At 34.3% G+C, this 24,999-nt stretch overlaps 1 protein-coding gene across 1 annotated transcript in view; it reads left to right on the plus strand.

Moving 5' to 3' along the window:
* The first annotated feature begins 13,103 nt into the window (after positions 1–13,103).
* The window catches only part of slo (calcium-activated potassium channel slo), a 141,415-nt gene continuing 129,519 nt past the window's right edge, over positions 13,104–24,999 (plus strand). The window contains exon 1 of the mRNA XM_089632480.1: positions 13,104–13,606. Within this exon, the coding sequence (XP_089488606.1) occupies positions 13,295–13,606 (312 nt within the window). The 5' untranslated portion in view covers positions 13,104–13,294. The remainder of the gene's footprint in view (positions 13,607–24,999) is intronic.

Genomic DNA, 24,999 nt, shown 5'->3' on the forward strand with positions numbered 1-24,999 from the left:
TTCTTTCATAAAAAACTCCTAGGTCTAACAGTATTATGTAAATTGGAGGTTTCTTTCAAATCGGTATCTACCTATAGATCACACTAAGGTACTAAAAAATCGCCGTTATGTTTTCATTGCTTTTGATAGTAAATATTTAAAAATACAGATCGACATATTTAATTGCAGTCTGTCGTGCAGCCACGGTAGGTACATATTTTGGAAACACAATATCTAGGGATTTAAAATAGAGTCAGTTCGTTCGATACTTTGGCCACCTGCAAAGTTAAGTGTGTCAAGCTGCACCCACAGTTTGACAAATTTATCTTTTCATACAGATAAGCGAGGATCACACTCTAGGTACTTCACAATGGAAATTGTAAATATTGAAAATACCAAAGTACAATATAAATGCTTTCACTTAATTTAGACCAAAAACGATCAACTGAATTTTATTAGATATTTATTGTTTATAATTTTAAAATTATATAAATAAAATTTAATGAAAACATTAGAATGCGTCGGCCCACTGCCCGGCCTGAGCCAAACGGCCTGGCGCGAGTAAGATTTTGGCGCCCCTTGTCAAAACCAGTAGCCGTCTAAGTAGGTGATTACTGCAATCAATACTATTCCGATGATTTGTATTTTTGTCTAGCGCCTTTTTTATGAAGAATAATCTCATGGTTGAAATTTTGGGATTGTTATGTGTTAAGTATTATCAGCGCCTTTGCAATTCGGCGCCCGGAGCGGACTGCACCAATTGCGCCCGCATTGGGCCGGCCGTGAGTCGGCCAGCAATACTTGTCGGTCACAAGGCTATTTTATTCTTTCTGCGATATTTATATTGCGTTTATTTATTACGCTTACCTTTACGTCCTTTACCAATATTTGTGGCACGTTTCAAAGTGGAAGATACCTACTCTCAGTATCACCCTGGTGAAAGACCAGCATTCAGAATTGAAACTTTGCTTGAAATGGATTTAGCTGTGTTTCATAACCAGATCTGAATAGCCAGTTACTACCCCACCTGCTCTTCCCAATCTCCTTCCCATACCACCAGCCTCATAATATACCCCAATTTAGAAATATCATAGTTCTACTGGCTTCGGACAGTTGGGACTCTGGTGCACAGTTAACGTTTAAGGCGATGCACTACGTCGTGTAATATTTTAAATTGAGCCGCTATCAATAACACCCTTACGTAGATGGCGATAAGTTTTAAATTCCCGCTTAACACATCCGCCTGATTTGATTTATGCAAGAAAAAAACTTCGCCAAAAAGTGCCTTTTATTTTATTTTGTGGATGTTCAGGCATAAATATTTTTTTTTTCGATCATTTTATAAATAACTTAATTTGCCACATTATACAATAAAATCATAACCGAAAATGGGTTCGTAAGTAGGAGATTTTGAACTTTAAAGTAGTTTTCATAGGCCTTTACATGATTTTTTTCTGGGCTTGTAAAAAGACTTATCTAAAAAATTACTCGATTATTTTAAGGGCCAAGATGTATTCTACTCGCAGTATTTAATTAAAGCATCTGAAACATTTCTAGGCGACCAAATTTTCAAACCAAAAACACATGATTTTGCATTACTACGTATGGCATCGCCTTAAAAAATTTTAAAATCAAAACTTTGTAATCCGATTAAACCTGTTTTGACAGCCGACTGACAAAAACTGCGTCTTTAATATTGGGTCAGTCGGGGGAAGCGCGTCTACGGGGTATATGCGTCTATCAATTTCTATTATTTATTTTTATATGAATACCACACAAGTTGTATTCTGATAGTCATTTTATTTTCAAGGTGAATTTTACCCCCCGAAATAATAATAAAACCTTTCGTATTGGCTTGTTTTTTATTATTCTTTTTAACTATGTAGCCAAAGTGCAAGACCTTGCATATAAAGTCTATTTCTCTTTAACATGTTAAGTACATTAATAAAATTCTGTGCTTATTATAAAAAAAAATATAAATTAGATAAACGCACGTGCCCCATTTCAAGGGGGTAGGATTATATATATATATATTACATTCTACGAGTACAATGCTCTTACGGTTCCCGCGCTAAGGCTAAATAAATAAATGTATAAACCAGAGGTTCCCAAACCTTTTTGCCCCGTAGACCACTTTCCAATTTTTTTTTCCGTAGACCTGTCTGCCGAATATTGAATTTTCATAAAACTATTAACGTTCCATGTGATAATCATTTATTTTTTAGTAAAAATATCTTCCCTTCCCTTGCCTGACCTACAACCGGGTGGCGGTATAGTTGTTCTGTCTTTACATTGCAGACAGAGGCACCCTTGTGAGATATTACACTAAATGAAAATGAAGCAGGATAAGCAACGGGAATTTCTTTCTGTAGCTAGCCCTACAAAACTGCCCCTTAAGTTCTTTGTCAGTACTTATTCCGGTCAGTTCTTCTTGTCACATGATATCCGATTCTTCAACGTTGCATTTCAATAGTCAAAATGTCCTCAAACTTAGTTTTGAAGTCTGTGTGAAGTGCATTTAAATTTTGAACTTATTATTATCATGGAAGTTTTTCAAAAACAAGTTGGGGAACTAGGAAAATTCGCGGTTTCCAATGTGCAATGTTTTGCTTGAATATATTAATTCTGACGAGAAAAGGAACGTAGACAATTAACAAATTTACGAAATATAAAAATACAAATATCAAATAAGTATTTCTCAGTCTATTATATCTGTGTTAGGTCTGTTGTGTCATTTACGGAACTCCTAAATGTTGACTTATGACTTGTGTACCCCCAAAAATTTTTTTCGCTGACATAGACCCCCAGCATGCCGATATCGACCCCTGGTGGTCCATATAGGCCACTTTGGGAACCTCTGGTATAAACTTAAGGTTTACGTTTCTTATCTATTTTGCAATGTGGTAATTAATTTCAACTCTTTAACTTACATGCTACACTTCCCCCGATTTACCGTAAAGTAATATTTAATCAAAGTTAACTAAAGTGTGTGTTAAGCTCTAATCAAAACTTTGTGCACCAATCTCATATCTTATGTGCAATTCCCACCTCAACAAATTGCTTTTGTTTCGCCCCTTTATTGTCTTTCATTTCACTCTGATTTCCCGTGAAAAGGCAGTTCAGAAAATTACATTGCATTTATTTTCGACGGTTGTGTTGTTCCCTTTAATTATCTAGTTTCAACATTCCCTGGCATTTATAACTAGGTAACTACCGCACGGTCTAATAAAGGCTGCCCTTTTATGATGATTGTTTCAAATGTTCCCTTGACCTATCTGCGGTTAGAACATTGTGTTGGGATCTGTTGTCAAAATAATTCCATTTTCAATATTATAATATATAATATTGTTGCCAGTGCGATTAAAGTTTTTCGCACTTAATTATAAACTAGCGCAGACCCGTGAACAGTAATTAAATATTGCAACTTAACTTAATTAATATTACATATAGTATTAGTGTTTTGTATTGTATTGGAAAGTATTTATAAAAGATTTGAATCTGATTTTCTTCATAGTACGTATCTATAAATACATTTCTTGTTATTTTATCTTTCGAATGAACACCGTTCGTAAACTTGAAAAATCATCTGTCAAAAATCTAAATAAAATAAATACGCTTTCATATACAAAGTAATGAACTTGAGTGAAACATATTATGACTTAAAAACATATATTTGAAGATTAACAAACATCCTTTCTGAATATATTAGATAGATTTTGTAACGTACGTAGTGCGTAGAAATAATAAATCGTATTTTAAAAACGATTGAAACCGTAAGAGACTTAAACGCCCTATGATTGGTCAGCAGGTTCTGACTGAGCTTACGAAAACGCGAACGCGGACAATTTATTGTGAATTTGCGCTGCATAAACTCGCACAGGGCTCACCACATAAATTATTTCATGATTTTTGGAAATCTTGCTAAATTGGGATTTGTTGATTTCATGCCGACCTGATAAATTACTTTTAGTAGGTACCTACTTTATAATCTATCTGTTTATATGTTTATACAAGATAAGTATAAGAGGTGTTATTTTGACATTCAATCGTAAAATATCAATGGTTTCGTTGCTTGTGTGGCACGTAGCGCCGTTTTGTTGAAAGTAAACATTGTCCAGATCAATACCATCCAATTCCGGCCATAAAAAACATTAATCATCTCTCGATAGCGCAATCCATTCACCGTAACTGTTGCTCCAGCCTCATTTTCGAAAAAGTAAGGTCCAATGACTCCGCCGGACCATAAACCGTACCAAACAGTCACACGTTGAGGATAAAAAGGTTTTTCAACAATAACTCTTGGGTTTTCCGAGCCCCAGATGCGACAATTTTGCTTGTTGACGAAGCCACCGAGGTGGAAATGGGCCTCATCTTTCAAGATGATTTTCATTTGATTCACTCAAGTGAATTTTAATAATTTCAATGCGTTGTTGAAGCATGTATCGTTCCATTTTTAATAATGGCGTAGTTTCTACTTGTCAAATGTCAAAAAATGACTGCTTCAAAAGTAACATCTACCGAAATAGCGGGCTATTCAAAATAACACCTCTAATTGGAAAACCCTGTACAATTCTGTAGTACATTATTTTGATCCATCTCATAAGGTTTAGCCAGCGTTAGCAATGAATTGCTCGAAAAATTATTTTGACTTGATTATAAAACATCGATTTTTTTCTACTTTCTATAAATATAATATGCTTGTATTATATATGTAAACTTTCCGGATGAAAATCTCTAAATGATAGTCAAAACCCTATCAATATCCGTAGCGTAGTTTAGAATAATTAAGCGCACTAACAGACAGATGCGGATAGCGACTTTATTTTATAGTATTTAGAGATGATTCATGTATTTATTATCAGTTCCAAGTTTGAAAATGAAAAGTTCATTTCACCTGAATAGTTTTACGCATTACGCAGGAATATTTGGGCATTTCCCAAGGTTCGTTAAAAATGAATTAAATACAATTTCTACGAACTTTGGGCGTTACCGAAGGTTCGTAGAAAACGTATTTAACAAGGTTAGCTCAGAGGGTAGAGCGGTGATTGGCTAGAATGTCGTGACGTAGATAGAAGCCCATTTTTCACTGCGAGATTATAATTTTCTGATATACAAGTGTCTTCAAGCGACTCAGTATGCATTTGCAAAGATTTATTTATAATTCATTGGTAATATTATACTAATTATTATATTAAAAGTAATATTCGGAATAAACGGGAAAAATCTCAGGAATATTTGCAGTGTTACTTGGGCATTTATGATGTAGAAACGACGTTATTTATTAGCACCTTGTACACATCGCCTTTGAAGACATTAAAATGTTCGTATTGAGTGGGTTGAGAATAATTGTATTTATGTAAAGAATCGCACATGGTCGTAGATCGAAGCGTTGCTTGAAATGGCTTTAGCCATATTTGGTGTCCATATGTGAATAGCCAGGTACTTCCCGACCTTCCTCTCCTCCATTTCCACCTAATTCCTATACCGGATCAGCCCAAACTATTTTAATCACATCTAAATGGAATAATACAATTTATTTATAATACAAAACAATTTTACCGAAATAAGTCAAATTTCCACATAGATTTCAACAAGTAGTTTTTTAACATCTACTCCTTACAGTAGGCCCCGAGGAAAAAAAATTCTTTAGGACCTATGTCATCTTTAGGGATGCTGTGCGGAACGTCTTTTTGAGAAGATGAGGTTCTCTTCAGGACCCATGTTGTCGGAGGCAGGAAACTCTGTCCACTGCCGAACTGTTGAACCCAAGAACTAGACGTAGAAATGACTGGTTCTCGTGTTTTAAAAAACTTCAACGAAAAGGTCGAACCAATAATGTCAACAAAAGTCAATGGTTTTTCCAGTATTTTAGGGCTCCAGACCAGAGGTGGCTGTCAAATTCAACAGTGGTTAAAATTATGTTATAGTAACTAACTAACTAACTAACCATCACGCCGTTTCTCTCAGGGGTAAGCAGATAGGACGGACCCCCAAACAATTCGGTCTTGGCACACACTTCTTGCCTCATTCATATTCGTACATCGTCTCATACATACTCTTCTATTATTCAGACTCTTGACATGGCCCTACTCGAGTATCTGACTCACTTGATCGTGCCATGTCTTCCTCGGGCGTCCTTCGCATTTGCATCATATATCCTCCTTACACTCCTATCTTCGCTCGTGTTTACGAGAGATGGGAAGGCTGACAGAGATATTGAAAGAAGGGTAAATGCAGGTAACTCCATTAATGGAGGACTGAACGCAGTTGGTGCTAACAAAAAAAATGTCCAAAGAAGCGAAGTTAGCAGTCCAAAATGGAGTGCTGGTACCTACCCTGATGTATGTAACTGACAAAGAAAGGATGAAAGTAGATTGAATGCTGTTGAAATGAGATCCATGAGGCGTATGTGTGGTAAAACCATCCACATTTTGATTGTTAAAAACAATATTATATCGAATTTAATTCTACTCGTATGTACAGGCATAAATGAGAGGAAATTAACTTAGATTTACCAAAAAATAATATTATATGACTAGTGAAAAGTGAAAGAGAGGTTTTATGTTACGTATATATACGCGAGCCGAACTGCCGTGCTGAGCCTCAACTTATGGGAAAGGAACGAAACAACCACAAAATTCTTTAATTTAACATTACTAAAATTATTTGGCAAAAATAAAAACATTTATTTAATTTAATTTAATCATATTAAATCACAAACAAAACAACAATATTTGAGATAGTCAATGTAGACATCTCTAAACAGTATAAAATAAAGTAGCTATCCGCGTCTTTCCGTCTGTGCGCTTAGTTCTTCTAAAGTACGCAACTGATTTTGATATGCATTTATATAGTACACGCATATTATATTTATAAAACGTAGAGAAATTCGATGTTTAACCTAGAATTCACAACCCCAAGCAGCGCCGGGTACATGTTAGCAGTACCTACTACAATAATTCCGGTATTTAATTTGATTAATTTTTTTTATGATTTCATTTCTAATATAAGCCTTCGAGTCCTCATGTGTGCTTTTTCTGCGTATATTCATGTTTTTGTCTTATTAACGTTTAGTTTTAATTTATTTAGTTTGAGCCATTTTGACACAGTATCCAAGTCACTATTTATATTTTTGATTGCTTTTTCTTCTTTTCTCCCACAATATAAATAAACTCATTTTTAGTATTTAACTATATGATTTATGTAGAGTAAAAACAATATCGGGCCTAGTAAATTTTTTTGCTTTAATAATTTTTATACCATTTTAATTATTTCCCTTTTATTCCACATTTATTTAATTTTTAATAACTCTTTTAATCGATTGTTTCAAAAGCTCTCTGAAAATCTGAAACCACCACAACAATACACACGCTTGTATCTATATCTTCCTTCCTATCATCAATTACTTAATTTAACGCTTTTTCACGTGAATTGTTGTTCCTAAATCCAGATTGTTCCTAAATCAGATTGTTCATCACAAATTATTCTTCCAGTATTCTTCAAGTAGAGATTGAATTATCTATTCCATCATTATTTGCTCATATTTTCGTAACATGTTCACAGGTCAAAAGTCTTCACATTTTTTGCGTACCTAATTTTTGAAATCGATAACACCATAGACGCTTTCCATGATTCGGAAATTTTCCTTTTTTTATATTAGCTCCACACAGGAGGCCCTGAAGAAAATAATTTCCCTCAGGGCTTATGTCATCTTTGGGGATGCTGTGTGGAGGGTCTTTTTGTGGAGAGGAAGGAGTGAACATGGGTCTTGAAGAGTCCCATGTTGTAGGAGGGAGGAAACACAGAGGCCGGCAGTTCGTTCCACAGCCGAGCTGTTGAACTCAAGAACGAATCGTAGAAGCGACCCGTTCTCATGTGACAAATGTCAACCGTGTACAAATGTTGGGCGCGCGTTTGGCGTGTATCCCGACTACGCACCGGTGCGGAAGGGATCAATGATGCTAGTTCCTCAGAGCATCTTCTATTGTAATACCGATAGAATAAGGACAGCATACCTACCCGACGCCTGTGCTCTAAAGATTGCAGTCCGTTTGTTAAGATTGGGGAATCTATCAAACGGACCGCCCGTTTTTGCACAGAGTCAAGGGTTTTTTTCAGGTATTTAGGGGCTCCGGACCAGAGATGGCTGCCAAATTCGACATTAGGGCGCACTGTTCCTGTTTCCTTCCGTTTATTAAACTAAGTAACTGTTCTGTTATTACAGGTAAAATTTGAATAGTGATCCCATCTTGGCTGGGCTTTGATTTGATGTTGGACAGTAATTTTCGGAGTTTCTAACGGTCTATTTGAATAGTGATGCTATCTTGGCTGGGCTTTGATTTGATGTTGGACAATATTCTTCAGAGTTTCTAACCGTCTATTTGAATAGTGATCCTATCTTGGCTGGGCTTTGATTTGATGTTGGACAATATTCTTCGGAGTTTCTAACCGTCTATTTGAACAGTAATCCCATCTTGGCTGGACTTCGATTTGATGTTGGACAGTATTCTTCGGAGTTTCTAACCGTCTATTTAAATAGTGATCACATCTTGGCTGGGCTGGGCTGGGCGATGTGACATTGGACAATATTCTTCGGAGTTTCTAACCGTCTATTTGAATAGCAATCCCATCTTGGCTGGACTTCGATTTGATGTTGGACAATATTCTTCGGAGTTTCTAACCGTCTATTTGAATAGTAATCCCATCTTGGCTGGACTTCGATTTGATGTTGGACAATATTCTTCGGAGTTTCTAACCGTCTATTTAAATAGTGATCACATCTTGGCTGGGCTGGGCTGGGCGATGTGACATTGGACAATATTCTTCGGAGTTTCTAACCGTCTATTTTTTAAACATAAATTCGCATTTTTTTCTACAAAATTAAAAACTTCGTTAAATTTTATGATTGGGATGTATTTGTTAATTTTTCTATACTTATCACAAAATATTTATTAAACTTATTGGTCATGTTCTTTTAGTCAACAATATTTTTTATCCACATATTTATATTCATTCTTCATGAGTGACTTAATTAATTTCACATTTTCGTTGGATCTCCCCTTTCCTGCTCATTTTTTTTGATGAATTATTATTTTTTTTATCCTTTATAAGTTTTGACTACTTGTTCTAACTGTTCTAAATCTATTCCAATGGTCGTTATCCTTTGTATTTTTTCCTATTTTATATGACATATCTCGTTCACACTGCATCTGTCTTAGTTTTTTAGAATACTTAACATTGATTATTGGTTTTAACCACTAAACTTTATTCTGGTATTATTTTATTTTTTGCTTCTTTCATATTATTACTATGGCTTCAGCTTTAATCAATATTTTAAGTTATTTACTTCTTTCAAATCTTGCATCATTTTAGTTTTATTGTATCTACTGATTTCTTCTCTATACCACATTTGTGTATTTTTGTTTTTTCGTATTTTTGTCAATCACTACATCATTGATGCTATGATTTGTTATTTTAGGAGTATATAATATTTTTACATTTATTTCATGTTTATTTGAGAACAACATGATCTATGAGAGTACAAAATGTTTTTGTTATCTTAGTGTATTCTTTGACTAATTGTTTCATTACTTTTTATTTTTTTTTGCAAAAATCAGTTTCACATTTCATGTTTATAATAAAGTTTCCAATAAGCAGATTGAGATAAGTTTCGTTAGAGTAATTTGAACACAATTTTTCTAAATAATTCATAATGTCACTTTTACTATCATTTAGGGAGTGGTAAAATAAGCAGTATACTTTAATTTATTTGATCCCTTAATTTTTATTACTACTAAGATACAAAACAGTTTTTGTGGTTGTCGATGGAAATTGTTCCAAATTTTTATATTATCCGTCAGTAATACTATAACTCCGCCTGCATGTCGACTATTCGAGTTATATATCCTAACCTTATAACCTTATCGTTCGTAAATTTTATTTCAACTCCAATAACCGAAAATTTTTGTACATACCTATGTTTAATTGTGTGTGATGAACTTTCCGCCGTGAATTGTGGGCTGTGAATGTTCATATAACCGAAAAACATAATATTTCACTCTCGGATCGAGAAAAGAATCGAAAGAAAGATTTTCAGGCTGTTACTAATTAGATTCTTGGATACTGCTTCAATGTTGGTCTGGTAAAGCCGGCCTTGAGCCTGGTTTAAGTCCGTTTTAACCAAACAAACGCTATGGTAATAAGTTAAGTTTTTCACGGTTCTGACCTTAAAAATAAGGAGGTAAATGTATTGATGAAAATAATGTTGACTTCATTAAAGAAAATTCCGGTGAAATTGAAAAAGTTCGTTTGAATCATATAAAAATACACTGTTATTTATTCAAACGTCTGTAAAAACTTGACGAACACTAAAAATTGATCAAATTACAGGTTAGGTATATTTTGTTGTACCTTTTCTCGCTAATAACAGCATGTAGAAGTAAGTGAGACAAAATACTGTTTCTCAGTGAATCTTTTCAAGAACATCACTGTTGGAAGTATATGCATATGTACCAATGCACAAAATCGTTGTTCAAATCAATTCTAATTGCGCATCCTATGCCTATTGTGGTGGGTGTTGATATAAACTCATCTTACGACACTTGTGTTTCTTCTTTAATTATTATTGCGCACAAAGCACACAATAAACAATTAGGTAGGTACCAACTTAATTTGTTAATGGCGAAATAAAATGCGAAAACTAACGAACTAATCGCATCTTTTTAATTGACGATAATTTCGAGCTTCGATTATAAAACAGTTTGCTGCGATCAATCTAAAGGTTGTTTCGATGAATGCGAAACATTTTTCATTAAATAAGTACCCACATGAAAATGAATTTGCTTTCTGAAAAATGATACCATGCATTTATATAATTTATAATATATACATTTAATATACATAAGAATATCTTCAATTTATTAAAGGGATTGCAGGCCCTTAAAGAATGAATTAATAGGTTTTCTGATAAGCTTTTAGTAAAACAAAAACTTTATCCGTAATAAGAGATTCTCAATAAATGGACAGTAATCATTTTGCTCCGTGTAGGTACTATAATATATATATCAGAGTCACCTCAAGTATTGCGCTATGTTTGGTGACTTAGCAGGGGTGCCCGGGTTCATGAGGTGAGATTTGTCCCGGTTTTGACGGCGGGTGTATCTGCGTAGCGGGCCGGATTTGGAGAGGCCGGTTGAGGGAGATATTTTCATCTCTCCAGCCGGACTCTCTCGACCCAACGACTTGCATCGCAGTGGGATGACTGGACCCCAGATTCCTACCCACCCCTCCTACTTTTTCCTTCCCAGAAAATCATCTTCTTTATTTCTTTAAAAAACCCTCCACGTACCATCCTTAAAGATGACAGAGGCCCTGATAGTTAGTTTATTTATTTTATTTATTTATTTATTTATTTGGAAAAGTTGACAGCAAATCTGTAATTATATAATGATACAATAATAATATTATTAATTATGCCAATTATGAACTTTCCACTGATGAATAGTTAATGGTGTTACAATGGTGTACAATGGCATAGAGATGTTCTCTTAAATTAATTTCTTGTTTAGTTAGGAAATATTAAAAATATTAAAATAAAGGAGGGTGGGGGGGAGGAGGGGGAAATATAGGATAAGGATTGAGAGGCAAAGGACGGGAATATATAGGAATTGAACTAGTTTGAGTTTTGTTGATTATTGAGTTTTTGTTTTATGTCGCGTAAAGTCGAGTTAAATATGTCAATATGGTTATAATTTAAGTTAAAAAAGTGTGTGGATCTGTAGACTTAGTAGGATTAGTTCATGCACTCTCATTATTTTTAATTGTTTTCATGGACGTAAAAACTAATTTTCTTTCAAACGGCAAACATTGTGGAAAATCTACTAAATTGGGATAGTAAGAATTAAAGAAAATACATCGGAACATTGGTGTATTAATATTTTAAGGACAGCGAATTTAAATCTTGATACCTACCTACTCAACTAATATTCTCAGGATAGTGAATTAAAATCTTGATACCTACCTACTTGACTAATATTCTCAGGACAGCGAATTTAAATCTTGATTCCTACCTACTTGACTAATATTCTCAGGACAGCGAATTTAAATCTTGATACCTACCTACTTGACTAATATTCTCAGGACAGCGGATTTAAATCTTGATACCTACCTACTTGATTAATATTCTCAGTACAGCGAATTTAAATCTTGATACCTACCTACTTGATTAATATTCTCAGTACAGCGAATTTAAATCTTGATACCTACCTACTCGACTTTACGCTCTCGGCTGAAACATAAAAATGTTATGTACTTCCGAACGTACTACGAGAGGAAAACATAATACGCTCTCATTATGTAATTCAATATTAAACTTTTTTGAAAGAAACCAATTAGATCCTAGGTATGACAAGTTAGTGACAACTATTTGTATTAAAATCCATCAATCATGTTTCGAGGGTTGGGGTGTGACGGATGTAGGTCACTTTCTTGTGTACGTCAACAATCATCATTCCTGAGGAAAGTGAAAGGGTCCCTCGGCGCCGGAAGCCGTCCGAAGCGCCACCGGCGGACAGTATTAGCAGTGAGGCGGGTGCTAGCCGCCACCTATCGGCCGGGCCGCGAGTTGAGCGCCGGGAGCCGGAGCTGGGAGCCGTAGCGCGCTACCACAGTCACTGTCAGTAGTAGTCGGTGTCAGTGCCGGTGCCGCTGTCGCTACTCAAGTCAGTCTGTTTCTGATTCTGCCCCAGCACCGTACAGTACACTTCATAACACCGCGACATGTCCCGCGAGTGGTTTGTGTTCCCGGTGACGCGACTAATTCACTGCATCGGACCCAAGTTACGTTCACTTCCTTAACATTTTAATTCTCTGACATTTATCCCAGTGGTGCTTTCTTCGAGTCCGCTCCTCTTGGTGTTGTAATACTATGTTCCGCTCGAGTTTCCTCGACTTTCCTGACCAGGGGGCACTGCATCCGAGACGATCCTCGCCATCCGCCCTCTGCCGGCCGTTTTCATCCGAATGACGAGTCGGGCTTCATCGATTTGGCGCGAAAAAAGTCGGGCGGGAGGCTCCGTCGTTCGGGAAAGGCGACAAGGGCGGGAAAGGCGGGAAGGGCGGGAAGGGCGGGAAGGCCGGCAAGGCGGGAGGGCGGGAGGCGCGCGCACCAGCCTATCGATCGGGGGAGAGTATAAATTAATAGTTCGGGCAGTAGAGCGAGCGAGGCCGGGCGGGCTACTCGAGCGGGCATCAGCCACACGCCTGACGGCCTGATGGGGCCAACGCGCGCGCTGCTCGGGTGAATGCCTTCGTGTCCATGGCGTCATGCGAGGAAGCGGCCACCGAGCCGACCCCCATAGATGATTGTCTTAAGGTCCGAAAATGGTGGTGTTTCCTGCTCTCGTCGATCGTCACCTTCCTGGCGGGGCTCGCGGTCGTGGTGCTATGGCGCCTGGCCGCGTTCATCTGTTGCCGCAAGGAGCCCGAGTTCTCACCCAACGATCCCAAGCAGAAGGAGCAGAAGGCCGCCCGTCAGGGCAAGCAGGAGTTCGAGGGGACCTTCATGACAGAGGCCAAGGACTGGGCCGGAGAACTCATCTCGGGACAGACCACCACGGGACGTATCCTGGTAACTACCAATCACTCATCCATCCATCACCAGCCAGGCTACTTTGATTACTTCTTTGGCACCCTAAATAATCATTGTTTCAGTTAAAGTTCTACACTCAAATCTTCTGTTTGTTTCATTAAAAAAATAAAAACATTATAAAATATTATATAACGTCGGTAAATCTATATTATTAACTAGTTTAAAAAAAATGTAATTTTGCATAATTTATAAAACCGCTAAATCAATCACTGATTACGGATTGTTTGAAACAACAATCCTGTAGAAGCATTTATTTCAGACGTACCTACATTCTACTTGTCATGTTTCTTTTGACATCGAAACTAGAGTGACTTAAAGTTTACTGTCAAATCGGATAGGTTCGTGAATTTCAAGCTTTGTTTTTAAAAAAACTGCTCAACTATGCACTGAAAAGCTGAAAGAAAATTATATCGACTTCGAAGCAGGATTACATAAATAATGTATTAATAATCGTACTATGAAATAGTAATTGGGAGGATTACATGTAACATTTTGTCGCAATGAAAACATTCCAATAAATAGGTACTCACCTATAGACTTAGCAACTGTTTTTATAAGAATTATTTATATGATGCCGATTCATCCAAGTGTTTAGGTGGGTAGGTATCAGGTACCTACACAAATACAATATAAAGTAGGAATATTATATTCTGGGAGCGCGTATTCCTGAAAATGATTTTCAGGCGTGCCCCCTGTAGCGTAACAACCACCATCTTTGGGCAGATTTCGGAAGCTAGTAGGGTTTGTGTTCACAACAGAATTCCTTACACAATGTACCTACCGATTCTCTTTGTCTTGGAAATATTTGACTATTCAAGCGACGAATGACGGCCCGACAAAGATCTCCCTCCCCGCAACAGCGTTAATATCGTATCGCTGTAACTATAAGATTATCAGATGAACAGTAGATCACATTATTGATATACAAGAGAATTTCGTTCGTTCGCACTCTTTATTCTTGGTTATTTTGAAGGTTTAAACGCTAATAATCATCATAATATTAAGGTGGAAAATGGATGGACTCTTTTCACAAATTAATAATAATAAGTTATTTTTAACTCATATTTTATATCCAATTTGAGAGTTGTGACATCTCCTTGAAAACAGCATAATCGAATTGTCTACTTGTATGACATAATTTTAGCAATTTCGGCAACCAAAGGTATCCTGAAACGGTCCGAATATAATATTTCCGGGCGAGAAGTTTTTTTCTAACTTTGGCCCCCTGCGAAATTTTTTCGTAAGTCGCTTACTAACACCAAATAACTGTGCAAAATACATCATAAAAATGTGCTCAGTAATAATGACGAAAAATTGCGTTCTTTTCTATCACATTATATCTTTGAAAAGTAATCAATTTAAATTAATTTCAACCCGATTAACACATTTCAACAAGGTTTATTTATATTATTATTTTTGGTGATTATTAAATTTATAGGTCAACATTAAAAATGGCGCTAAACGCCACATTATAATTGCTAATACATAGTATATCTGCAAGCTTCCCAGTGAATAAAATTCTTATTTTTCAAATTCTATGAAAAACATCAAATATTCTAATTACGTTTGTATGTGACGAGCGTTAGTCATTCCTGCGTGAAATGTAGAAAACTCTCGACTCAAATTTGTTTTGAATTTAAGTGTCATTTTCAAAATTGTATAAGAATAATTCAGACAGCGGTAAAGTGCCTACAACATAATATTTTTACAGAACATAATTTTTTCAAAATTGAAATTATAATATCCCGTGATTTTTAGTACTAAGAGATGTCTGGAAATAGGTGCAGTTTGAAAACCGGCGTAGCATTTTACGACTTTTAAGTAAAATTCCGGTAACCGGGCAACTCAGGAAAATGACAATTCAACACAAAGTGATGAAAAAACTAGGTTAAAAGGGTTATGTTTAGATTGATAATTAATTAAGAAATCATTGGTAATCCAGTTAAGAACGGGACTGCAGGCCCTTAACGAGTGAATTGATAGGTTTCCTGTTAAACTTTTAGTAAAACAGAAATGTATTATCGCGATGTCGGATAAAAAACTTGTTAAAAAAACCATTTTATTTTCGCATTACATCATTATCAGAGAAAGTATAGATTCATTAACAAGTCTTCCGATATATTAGGAATGTACTCAAAGTTTAACAGGAAACGGCCTGTAATTCCGTTTCTAACCGGATTTTAATAAATTAGCAATATTCATTTTTCTCTGTGCAATTCTATTCAAAGGTGTGTTGAATATCCACTGACCTGAGTTGCCATGGAACCAAAATTCCAATACGCATTTTATATGCAATTTAGAAAATTAAGTTTTAAGAATTTGGTTCGCTGTAAACTTCAGATATTTTCCTAAAAAATAGCACCTATAGTATGTATTTTTGAGTGCCGACCCTTAATGGTGATGATTTCAGAAACAAAACCTTGCACTAGATATTAATTAAAATACGCGCATCATTGGTCAATGATTGCATTCCAAAGGATGATTGCATTCACACAGTATGCTGGCCCTCTGCAAATACTCCAACTGCATAGGCATAGTGCATTCAACACAACTCACAACTGTGGGCAATTGGATGCAATTTGGAATTCTGGTTATGCAGGAGATACTTACAATGATCAAATAGCGTTCTTGGGTTTTGCTTTATTTCGCTAGGAACGTTAGTTAAGTTAATTATATTACACTAGCGTTGACCCGTAATATATCACGGGATATTATAGTTGTGGAAATTGAGGAGCAGAAGGAATTTATAAAACAACATGTTTGACTCGGGATTATTGTCTTCCAAAAGAATTGGATTTACCTATCTAATGTTAGTAAATTTAAAAAAATACAGCATCTATCCAATGACTTTATAAAAATTCAAGACAAATTAAATTATTTATAAAAATATGAGTAAAAAAATGTAGCACCGCTTTTGAAAAGGATAACTATTCAAATAATACGAAAGTATATGAACGGGACACTATATATGTCTACTGGACTTAGTTCAAGGAAACCACGTGCAACGTCTCAGTATATTCACTATTTTAATTCATTTAAGCATCTGTCAAAAATTTTAATAAAATAAATACGATTAAAGAATTATTAATAAAATACTTTTTGGTACCTACTGTGTCGCTTTTATAATATTATATAACAAGTATTTTAGTAGTAGGCAATTAAAAGTTCATCGAACATGAAATTTTTTACACACTATACATGAATATGTCACATTACTTACCCATGCACCAACGACTGAAATAAGTATGTTTAATAAGGCTAAAAATGTATTAATTATTTATTTAAAATCTTCAGTAAGTTCCCACCCAGCCTCGCCTCAAATATGTAAAAAATATATTTAAAAATTGGTAAAAATAAAATTATCAGTCAAGTAGATTTTGTCAAGCTACATAGCTCATGATTGAACTGACGTTTGCTATATGAAAATAATTGATTACGCTAAAGCTCACAATCAGATTTCTGCTTTGTAGTTTAGATTTGACACCAAGCAATTTAATTTAAGTACAAACATTGTGCAATTTGTATTTATGCCTTTAATAATAAAACACAAGTGAATCCTTTCTGTAGAGAATATTCGATACTATTTACAGCGTAGAAACTATGAATAATTGCTACAATATATAGCGATATCTTTTTCAACCATAAGTACCACTCTCCTGTTCTGCTGAAAAACTGCTGCTGAATGTTTTAGGTTCGATTTCCTTAACGTGCTTTAAATATTTTCCTAACACAATTTGCTTTACGTCTGAATAAAAGCAAGCGAGCAGTTTTCTTAAGGAAACTACCCCAACCCATCCAAATTTACTATATGTTGTTCTTTGTTTTGTTGCGGAGAATTCTCTAAACGTAATTATCTTCAAAGGAACGAATGTGGAAAACCATTATTCCATCAACTGCACAATGTATGCGGTCATACCGTGTGCATCATTTCAATTCGTTCAATGAATTTTGATTTGCGACTGACATGCAATGAGAATGGATGGAAAAACCTTGTTAAAATAACAACGTAGAAAATTTCTAATGTCTTGTTTAACCATTGAGTGATTTTTTGGCTAGCCAAAAACTATTAACCAAGTATGGGATAAACGGCGAAAACCAGGTGAATTTATTTGCTTTAAGCTGCAGGAGGCAGTTTCAGATGTTTCCATATTGATATTTTGAGGAATGGTATTAATTAAATATTTTTTTAAATGTACATATATTTTACCAATCACTCCATTGGTTAAGGGTTAACGTTCGTAGATCACGTTTTTATGAAAATAAACTTTTAGCAAGTTATGATTTAAAATAAGACAAATTGTTTTTTTGCGCCCGTACATACGTAATATGAATATGAATAAATAGTTTTGTCCAAAAAAACTCAATTCTTTAAAGAAAGGTATACAAATACAATATGGTACAAAAGGTGATTCAGTTTAATACTTTTTATATGTTTTACAATTTTAATAATAATGCTCATAACAAATTATTATAAGCAATAATTATGAGCCTTAAACAAAAATATAAATTGAAAAAATAAATGCTGCCGAATGGAATTGAACCCGCACCTTCTGATTGCCAGTCAGGTGCACGAAACCACTGTACTACGTCAATAATTCAATAAATACTAGTATTTCATCAAACAAATATTGCTTTTTATTTTTTTTTCATGCGGGTTCAATTCCCGTCGGCGGCATTTATTTTTTCTTGGGAGATTTTTTCAATTTATATTTGTGTTTCAGGCTAATAATTATTTAGTTTAATTATTTGTTTTCCTTTGTGCTTTGCTTAAAAACCGTGTCTTATAAACATAAGTTTATCTCTAAAAAAATATTATATTTTTTTATAATTAACGCACCTGCGGTATTTTAAACGAAAATAATATTTTATTTTTATTTTTTTAAAAGAAAGACAAACATTCCCTGGTTACGAATAACCTGACAATATTTGAAAATCTCCTACTACCACCACAGTAAGCTGAAAATGTTGCTTGTGTTGTGATGGATGACTTAGCCAGCCGAGGAATTGAACACACTACGCCTGGGTGGGACCCAAACGCGATGTCAACTCGGCCACCAACCGGTCTATCATTATAAGAAACGAAATGAAGGATACATACCCGAATACACGATTAAAGTCACAATTGACTGTTTACCCTTCATTTTCCTCTCTTGACTGTATAATTTAATTATTTATTTGCTAGTTGGGACCGGCTCGGTGCGTTGTGGGGCTAAGTCTGCACGTAGCTAGTGGATTCCAGGCTCATATTCTCAAAGCAAGCATGACTTTCAATACACATTTCATTAACAGCCTTATCATTCTGATCCTGCAATGCGTCGAGTGCAATTGCAATTGTTTAAACCATTAGTTTTAATAATGTATTCTCCTCTTGCCTTCGCAGTATTTGACATCAATTAACTCCTCCATTTGAAGAAATATATCTATCCTTGACTATTATTTATAAACTAAACGCGTGATAAGTAAGTTGGCGCCAGTGTATTTACGTGCTAACGATTGTTTTAATTAAAACGCATCTATTTAAGCGATGTAATTCTCTCTTAATTTTGCAGTTAATTGTTTTGTGCCAATTAAGTTTACGAGACAACAAGACGAATTTAAACCAATTATTTGCGATCATTATTAACAATTGTTCTTATTATTGAAGAACATTAAATTTAAAGTAGTTAAAAAAAGTTATTGTTTTTCCACGTATTTAGATGAAATGATTCCGAAAAAGAATGTTGCATTCAGATAGCACCTACCTAACTATAATTTGAAAAAATACTTTTTGGAATAGTCAAACGCATATGAAATCATTTGTTTCTAATTTAACACTTCCGGGTCGTGTAATGAGAGTTGATCCAAACATCACACACTTAGGGTTGTGCGTATTTTTTATTTTTTGTATGTTTTTATTTAGTTATAAAGAATTATATTTTTATATCTAGTATAAAACTTTTAACAACTCATTTCTGTGACATTAAGGACACTTTAAAATACATCTAAAACTTATTCTTTATATCATTTAGGCATAACCCACGAAAAGCAGCAAGGCTTTTAGCTTCTTTAACAGCTGTCGGTAGTTCATTAAAAATCTTAAATCATTTAAAATAGAGATTATCTGTATTGATAAATATGGTTATTTTAGGAAAAAGGACATCAAGTTTGCGTTGCTTGAATTTGAATATTTGAAAATAGATACCTACATTATTCTAGATGAATATATCATCTGGATTTTTGTTGATTATAAATAAAATCCGTAAAAGTAAAAGAAAATTACATCCTCACTTTGACTGTGTACTTTTCAACATTATATTGATTCGTTACTAAATACAGAGCCTTAAAAAATAGCTAGAGCTATTAAAAATCACAACCGTTCAACTGTGTTTTTGTTACACTTTGTACAAATAATGTAATAAAAATAACGTTTTTAAGTGAAGTGACAGTTTTCTAGCAAAATTCCTTAAATAAAAGGATCGTGTTTTTTGAATTTCTACTTGTCTGAATCTTTTCGTTTTTATTAAAAATGTTTGTGGTAGTTTTATTTCAACTTTTGAACTTTTTTAAAATATTAAGTATATTTCAAATACAAAAATCTAAATGGACATTTTATCTAGATTCTAAAAAGGTATTTGTTTTTAGGACATCTTCAAAATTTAAAAAAAATAGAACATTTGAAATACCTTAAAAAATTCCAAAGTTCGATGTGAAATTATTATTATTTAGTTTATACGACAGATAAATCCTCTTTGGCTGGACAAGCAATGTAAATATCTTTCCATGTATGTATTTTATGTCAATTTCAAACAATTACTTAATTAAATAATATCAATTTATTATGTAAATATAAACATCACATTAACAAAAACACCAAAAAAATAATAATGGATCCCAGTTCAAGCAAAACATCTGAAACGCGCTTTGCTGTTTTCTTTGTTTTCTTCTCGTTTATAAAGAGAAATTCTTATTCTTATTCTTCTCGTTTATACTATTAAAGTAGTATAGGTAGTATAAAATATTGTACTTTATTTCAATTTTTCCTGTCCTAAAATCCTAGTTATAAATCCTTCATCCTAGTTGGATAGACAAAACATTTTCAAATGTATATAATAACCTGTACTAAATAAAATAAATAAATTTTACGCTTTCTGCCACTGAAATAAAAAAAGATTGAAACCTAGCAGAAAAAATAGACGCAACATGGGAATATCCATCATAAGTGATACTGGGCTATTTGTTTCTCAAAATCAAGAGATATAACATTTTTGATGTCCCTGAGGAAGAACACTGGTGTTGAAAAGGTTAAACTACTCTGCTTCATTCATAAAATTACCTCTGACTTAAATCACAAGTTCACTAAAAACTCTTTACTGTTCGTTGGTTCGTCCTCATCTTAAATTTTTCAGTGTCAAATGGTCATGTTTCTAAGCTGTCCACATTCATTATAATGAATCCGTAAAACGTCGCTTCTTGCGAGGAATTGATTGGAGATTAGGACTTGAAAGAGGCGAGTGCTCGAAAATTTTTGTCTTTCGAAAAGCGTTAAAAAGAATTGGCATTTCCAAAATTATCAATAGTGTTATTGACACAACTTCTATGTTAAAACTAATCCGATTCGATATCCTTTCACGTAGACTACGAAATAATTAATTTATTGCTGTTCCTCAATCGATTCTCCTTTGCCAAGATGTCGAGACTTGCCAACTCATGTCAGAGCATTGAATTTTTTGGTGTAAAGTCTTTATTGATTTTCCTCAGTCATTACGCAAATAAATAAAATATTTTCTATTAATAAGACTTAATTCTTGGATCTTATTATCCAATTATCCTTAAAAAGGGTTATAAAAAAATGACAACATTTGTAGAAAGTTTCAGGATGATGTGAAGTCCAAGAATGAGGGTGAGTGGTTCCACTCAGGGCCGACCCTGAGCCAAACGACGCCTGGTGCAAGTATAATATTGGTATCCCTTGTCAAAACCAGTAGACGCCTAGGCCCTAGGTAGTAGGTAGTAGTAAATAGGTAATAAATGATGTTTGGATGATTTGTTTTTTTGTGTAGCGCTGTTTTTATGAAAAATAATCTCAATGGACATGTGTTAGGATTCTTATGTGTTAGGTATTATCAGCGGACTGCTCCAATTGCGCCCGCATAAACCGACCCTGATTCCACTGTTCTTTTTGTAAGGAACACGAACATGTACGAACTTTTTTGTATTCTAACTGCAAATTATCCGACTAGGAAGCTAGTTGTGTGATTGTTTTTGATTTTTGTTTCATTTTGTTAACCTTTACCATTCTTTAACCAAATTAAATAGCATAAAGCTTTGTATCACGAACTAACCCAGTTGTATCTTACATTAAGCCTGTGATAGACCACGCTGTATTCTCGTTCGGTATTGCTCTACTCACATATAAATATAAATGTTCCATTTCCGCTGTCATCTTTGCTTTTTTTGTCAATGTTCTAAAAAAAACATCGTACTTTTTTTTATCATCTGATGCGGCGGAACTAATCAATGTATAAGTCATATAACCGAGGGTCGAAAAAAATCAACTAACCATGTAAGACTTAACTTCGGCCCTGATAGAATCCAGTACAAATTGTGCTGGATGGTGTTTAAATCCATCCATGAAATGGCCCCACCCTACATCTCTGAACTATGCGTCCCAGAAAACACTGGTCTGAGGCAGTCAACTCTTAGATCAGCAACATCATCAGCTGTAGGCAGACTGATAGAACCTAAGCGCAAGCCAAATACTAAGTTTGGTGATCGCGCTTTCGGAGTATCTGGGCCGAAAGCTTGGAATAAACTCCCTCCGGAACTAAGATCCATAACAAGTCTAACAGAATTCAGGTCTAAACTAAAAACTTACCTTTTTAAGCTGTCATTCCCTTAAATTAAATATACCATTCCTAAGAGAAAGTCCAGTTATATCCAATTTTCTAATTATATCCTAAACCCTGTATCTAAATTTCGCTAATAAACAATTAGATTATTTTAATTAAGTGTTAATCTCAAGTGACCTACCAGGTTAGTATTGTACTGTATATTATCTCCATAAATAGTTAGTAAAAACATAACATAGATTAACTTGAGGTGATTTTGCACAAAAACGGCGCTATACAAGTCATCCAATTATTGTTATTATTAATTCATAATAGCCATCTAAACTCCGAATAATATGAAAGGAAAGGTTAAAAAAGGCATAATCGTTATAATGTTTACCCACGGAAATATTAAGAGGGTTAATGTCAACTATCCAATTAACTTTCAAGCCTGAGGTTCGAGTACCTTATATGGTATACTGATATAGATGCAATTTAATGCATAATATATGCAATAATAAATTTATTATGCTGACCACCTACAACAGATTGATTTATATTCCGATTACGAAGGTTCTGATGTTGGCTTTATCTATTACACCACGATAAACCATAATATTATTTTGCACAGATACCTCGGTAATGCATATAGGTACACATGAAAGGTAGGTACTGCCAATTCGTATTCAAATAGTGGATAAATGTACCTTACGCAACACCAGATCTCGGATACCTCATTAGGTTAGGTTAGGTTAGGTTATTATTATAACCAATGGTGTTATGTGTTTTCTGTAACAACCGGCTTCCAACAACAACAAAAATCTAACACAGTATCATGTGGTCGCATAAACAAATATTATTTTCAACGGTGCAGCTATTGCTTTACTATATAAATGATTTATGAATGATTTGGACTAGTGTTTGAGGTTATGATTTCTAGTGTACCTGGAATCTGGGTACACTTCTAAGGTGGAAATAGTATTATTGAAAGAACTGAAAACTATTTGTTTCACTTGATCGTGCCATGTCTTCCTCTGGCATCCCCGACTTTTTCTATTATTCACTTCATCAATTCGACTCCGCTTCTCATTCCTCGCACAAGTTTTTACAAACAATAATAGCGATCACAGATTTTTAATTTGATTTATTAATATAAATAAAATACTTGCACACACGGAGAAAACTTACTGATATAAAATATGCATGTTGAAAACAAGACTGCAGGACTTCAACGAATGAATTGACAGGTTTCCTAACAAACTGTCGGTAGAACACGAATATATTATTAGGATGTCGGAACACGTGTTCCTAAAATTTGGAATATTGTAACATTTCGTCATTATGAAAAGGAAACCTGCATGAAACCGATATATTCGGAAAATACTAATATTTTATTAGGAAATAAATTGCGATCATGTTTTTAACAGGATTTGCATAATATGTTTTCAAAAACCAATATTAATAATAAAATGTTAAAAATAAATCAAAGGTTGTTGATTGTTTTGCTGCAGATAATAATTCTTTGTCGGAGTACATTATGTCAATAACATTTTATGCATGCTAAAACTACCATGCAATTTATTCACGTCAGTTTTGTATGTGCAATATCACCTCCACGCTGATAAAAATTACTATAAATATAATGAGATAGAAACTATGGTTAATTTGCTCAGAATGCATTTTACTGTAATGTTACCAATGCGCGGATTAAACAAATAAGTTTATTTATTCACGCCCAATTTGGGCGTTCACGTGTTTGCAGGGTGTGAAAGGGTTAAGATTTTAAAGAAAAACTCATAAGAATTTTAAAAAAGGAATACACTGACTATTTTAACAGTGTTATATTGAAATAGTTAGTACATTATTTATTTTAATGTTATCTATCTATATAAATAAAAATGTAAATGTTCGTTTGTTCAAAATCTTACATCTACAAAAGTTCTTCTCCGATTGCTTTGAAATTTTGACACAATGTTGCATTCGAATACGCGTGTGTTTTTATATACCTATATCATATAGATGTTACCTGTGAGAGGTAAAAAATATACTTTTTCGAAAAACAGCGCCATCTGTTGGACGTAAAAGCAACACGCGCCATTATTTCTCTATCTGCACACACAGACTGAGCCACAGCAATGCTTGGCAAGGTACAGCTAGTACTACTATAGAATTTAAGTAGGTGTTACAATCTAGGTTAATATATTTTTGTAAGGAAAATGAAACCATGTTAATATATTATTTATGTAATAAAAACTGTTATTTATGGTACCTAATGAATTAAAAACATTAAATTCGAATGTGTCTCTGTCTGTAACTCCGGTTCAATGAACTCTAGAACTATTGTTTTGAGTTTAAATTTAATTTAAAAAATCATAAGTGTTTGTCTGGAGAATTCAATAAAGTACCTACTCAATACCCATATTTTAACATTTTTAACAGAAAATTATTTGGACAGCCATTTTCAAAAGTGGAACTGTTTCTTTTCCCGTTAGATGAGACCAGAAGTTAAAATAATAGTTCCACTTTTTTACCGACATCCAATTCGACCTCCAACGCTCTTAACGC

The sequence above is a fragment of the Hesperophylax consimilis genome, chromosome 6 (genome assembly GCF_061612785.1).
Source record: "Hesperophylax consimilis isolate HC1 chromosome 6, BYU_Hcon_1.0, whole genome shotgun sequence".
Lineage (NCBI taxonomy): Eukaryota > Metazoa > Arthropoda > Insecta > Trichoptera > Limnephilidae > Hesperophylax > Hesperophylax consimilis.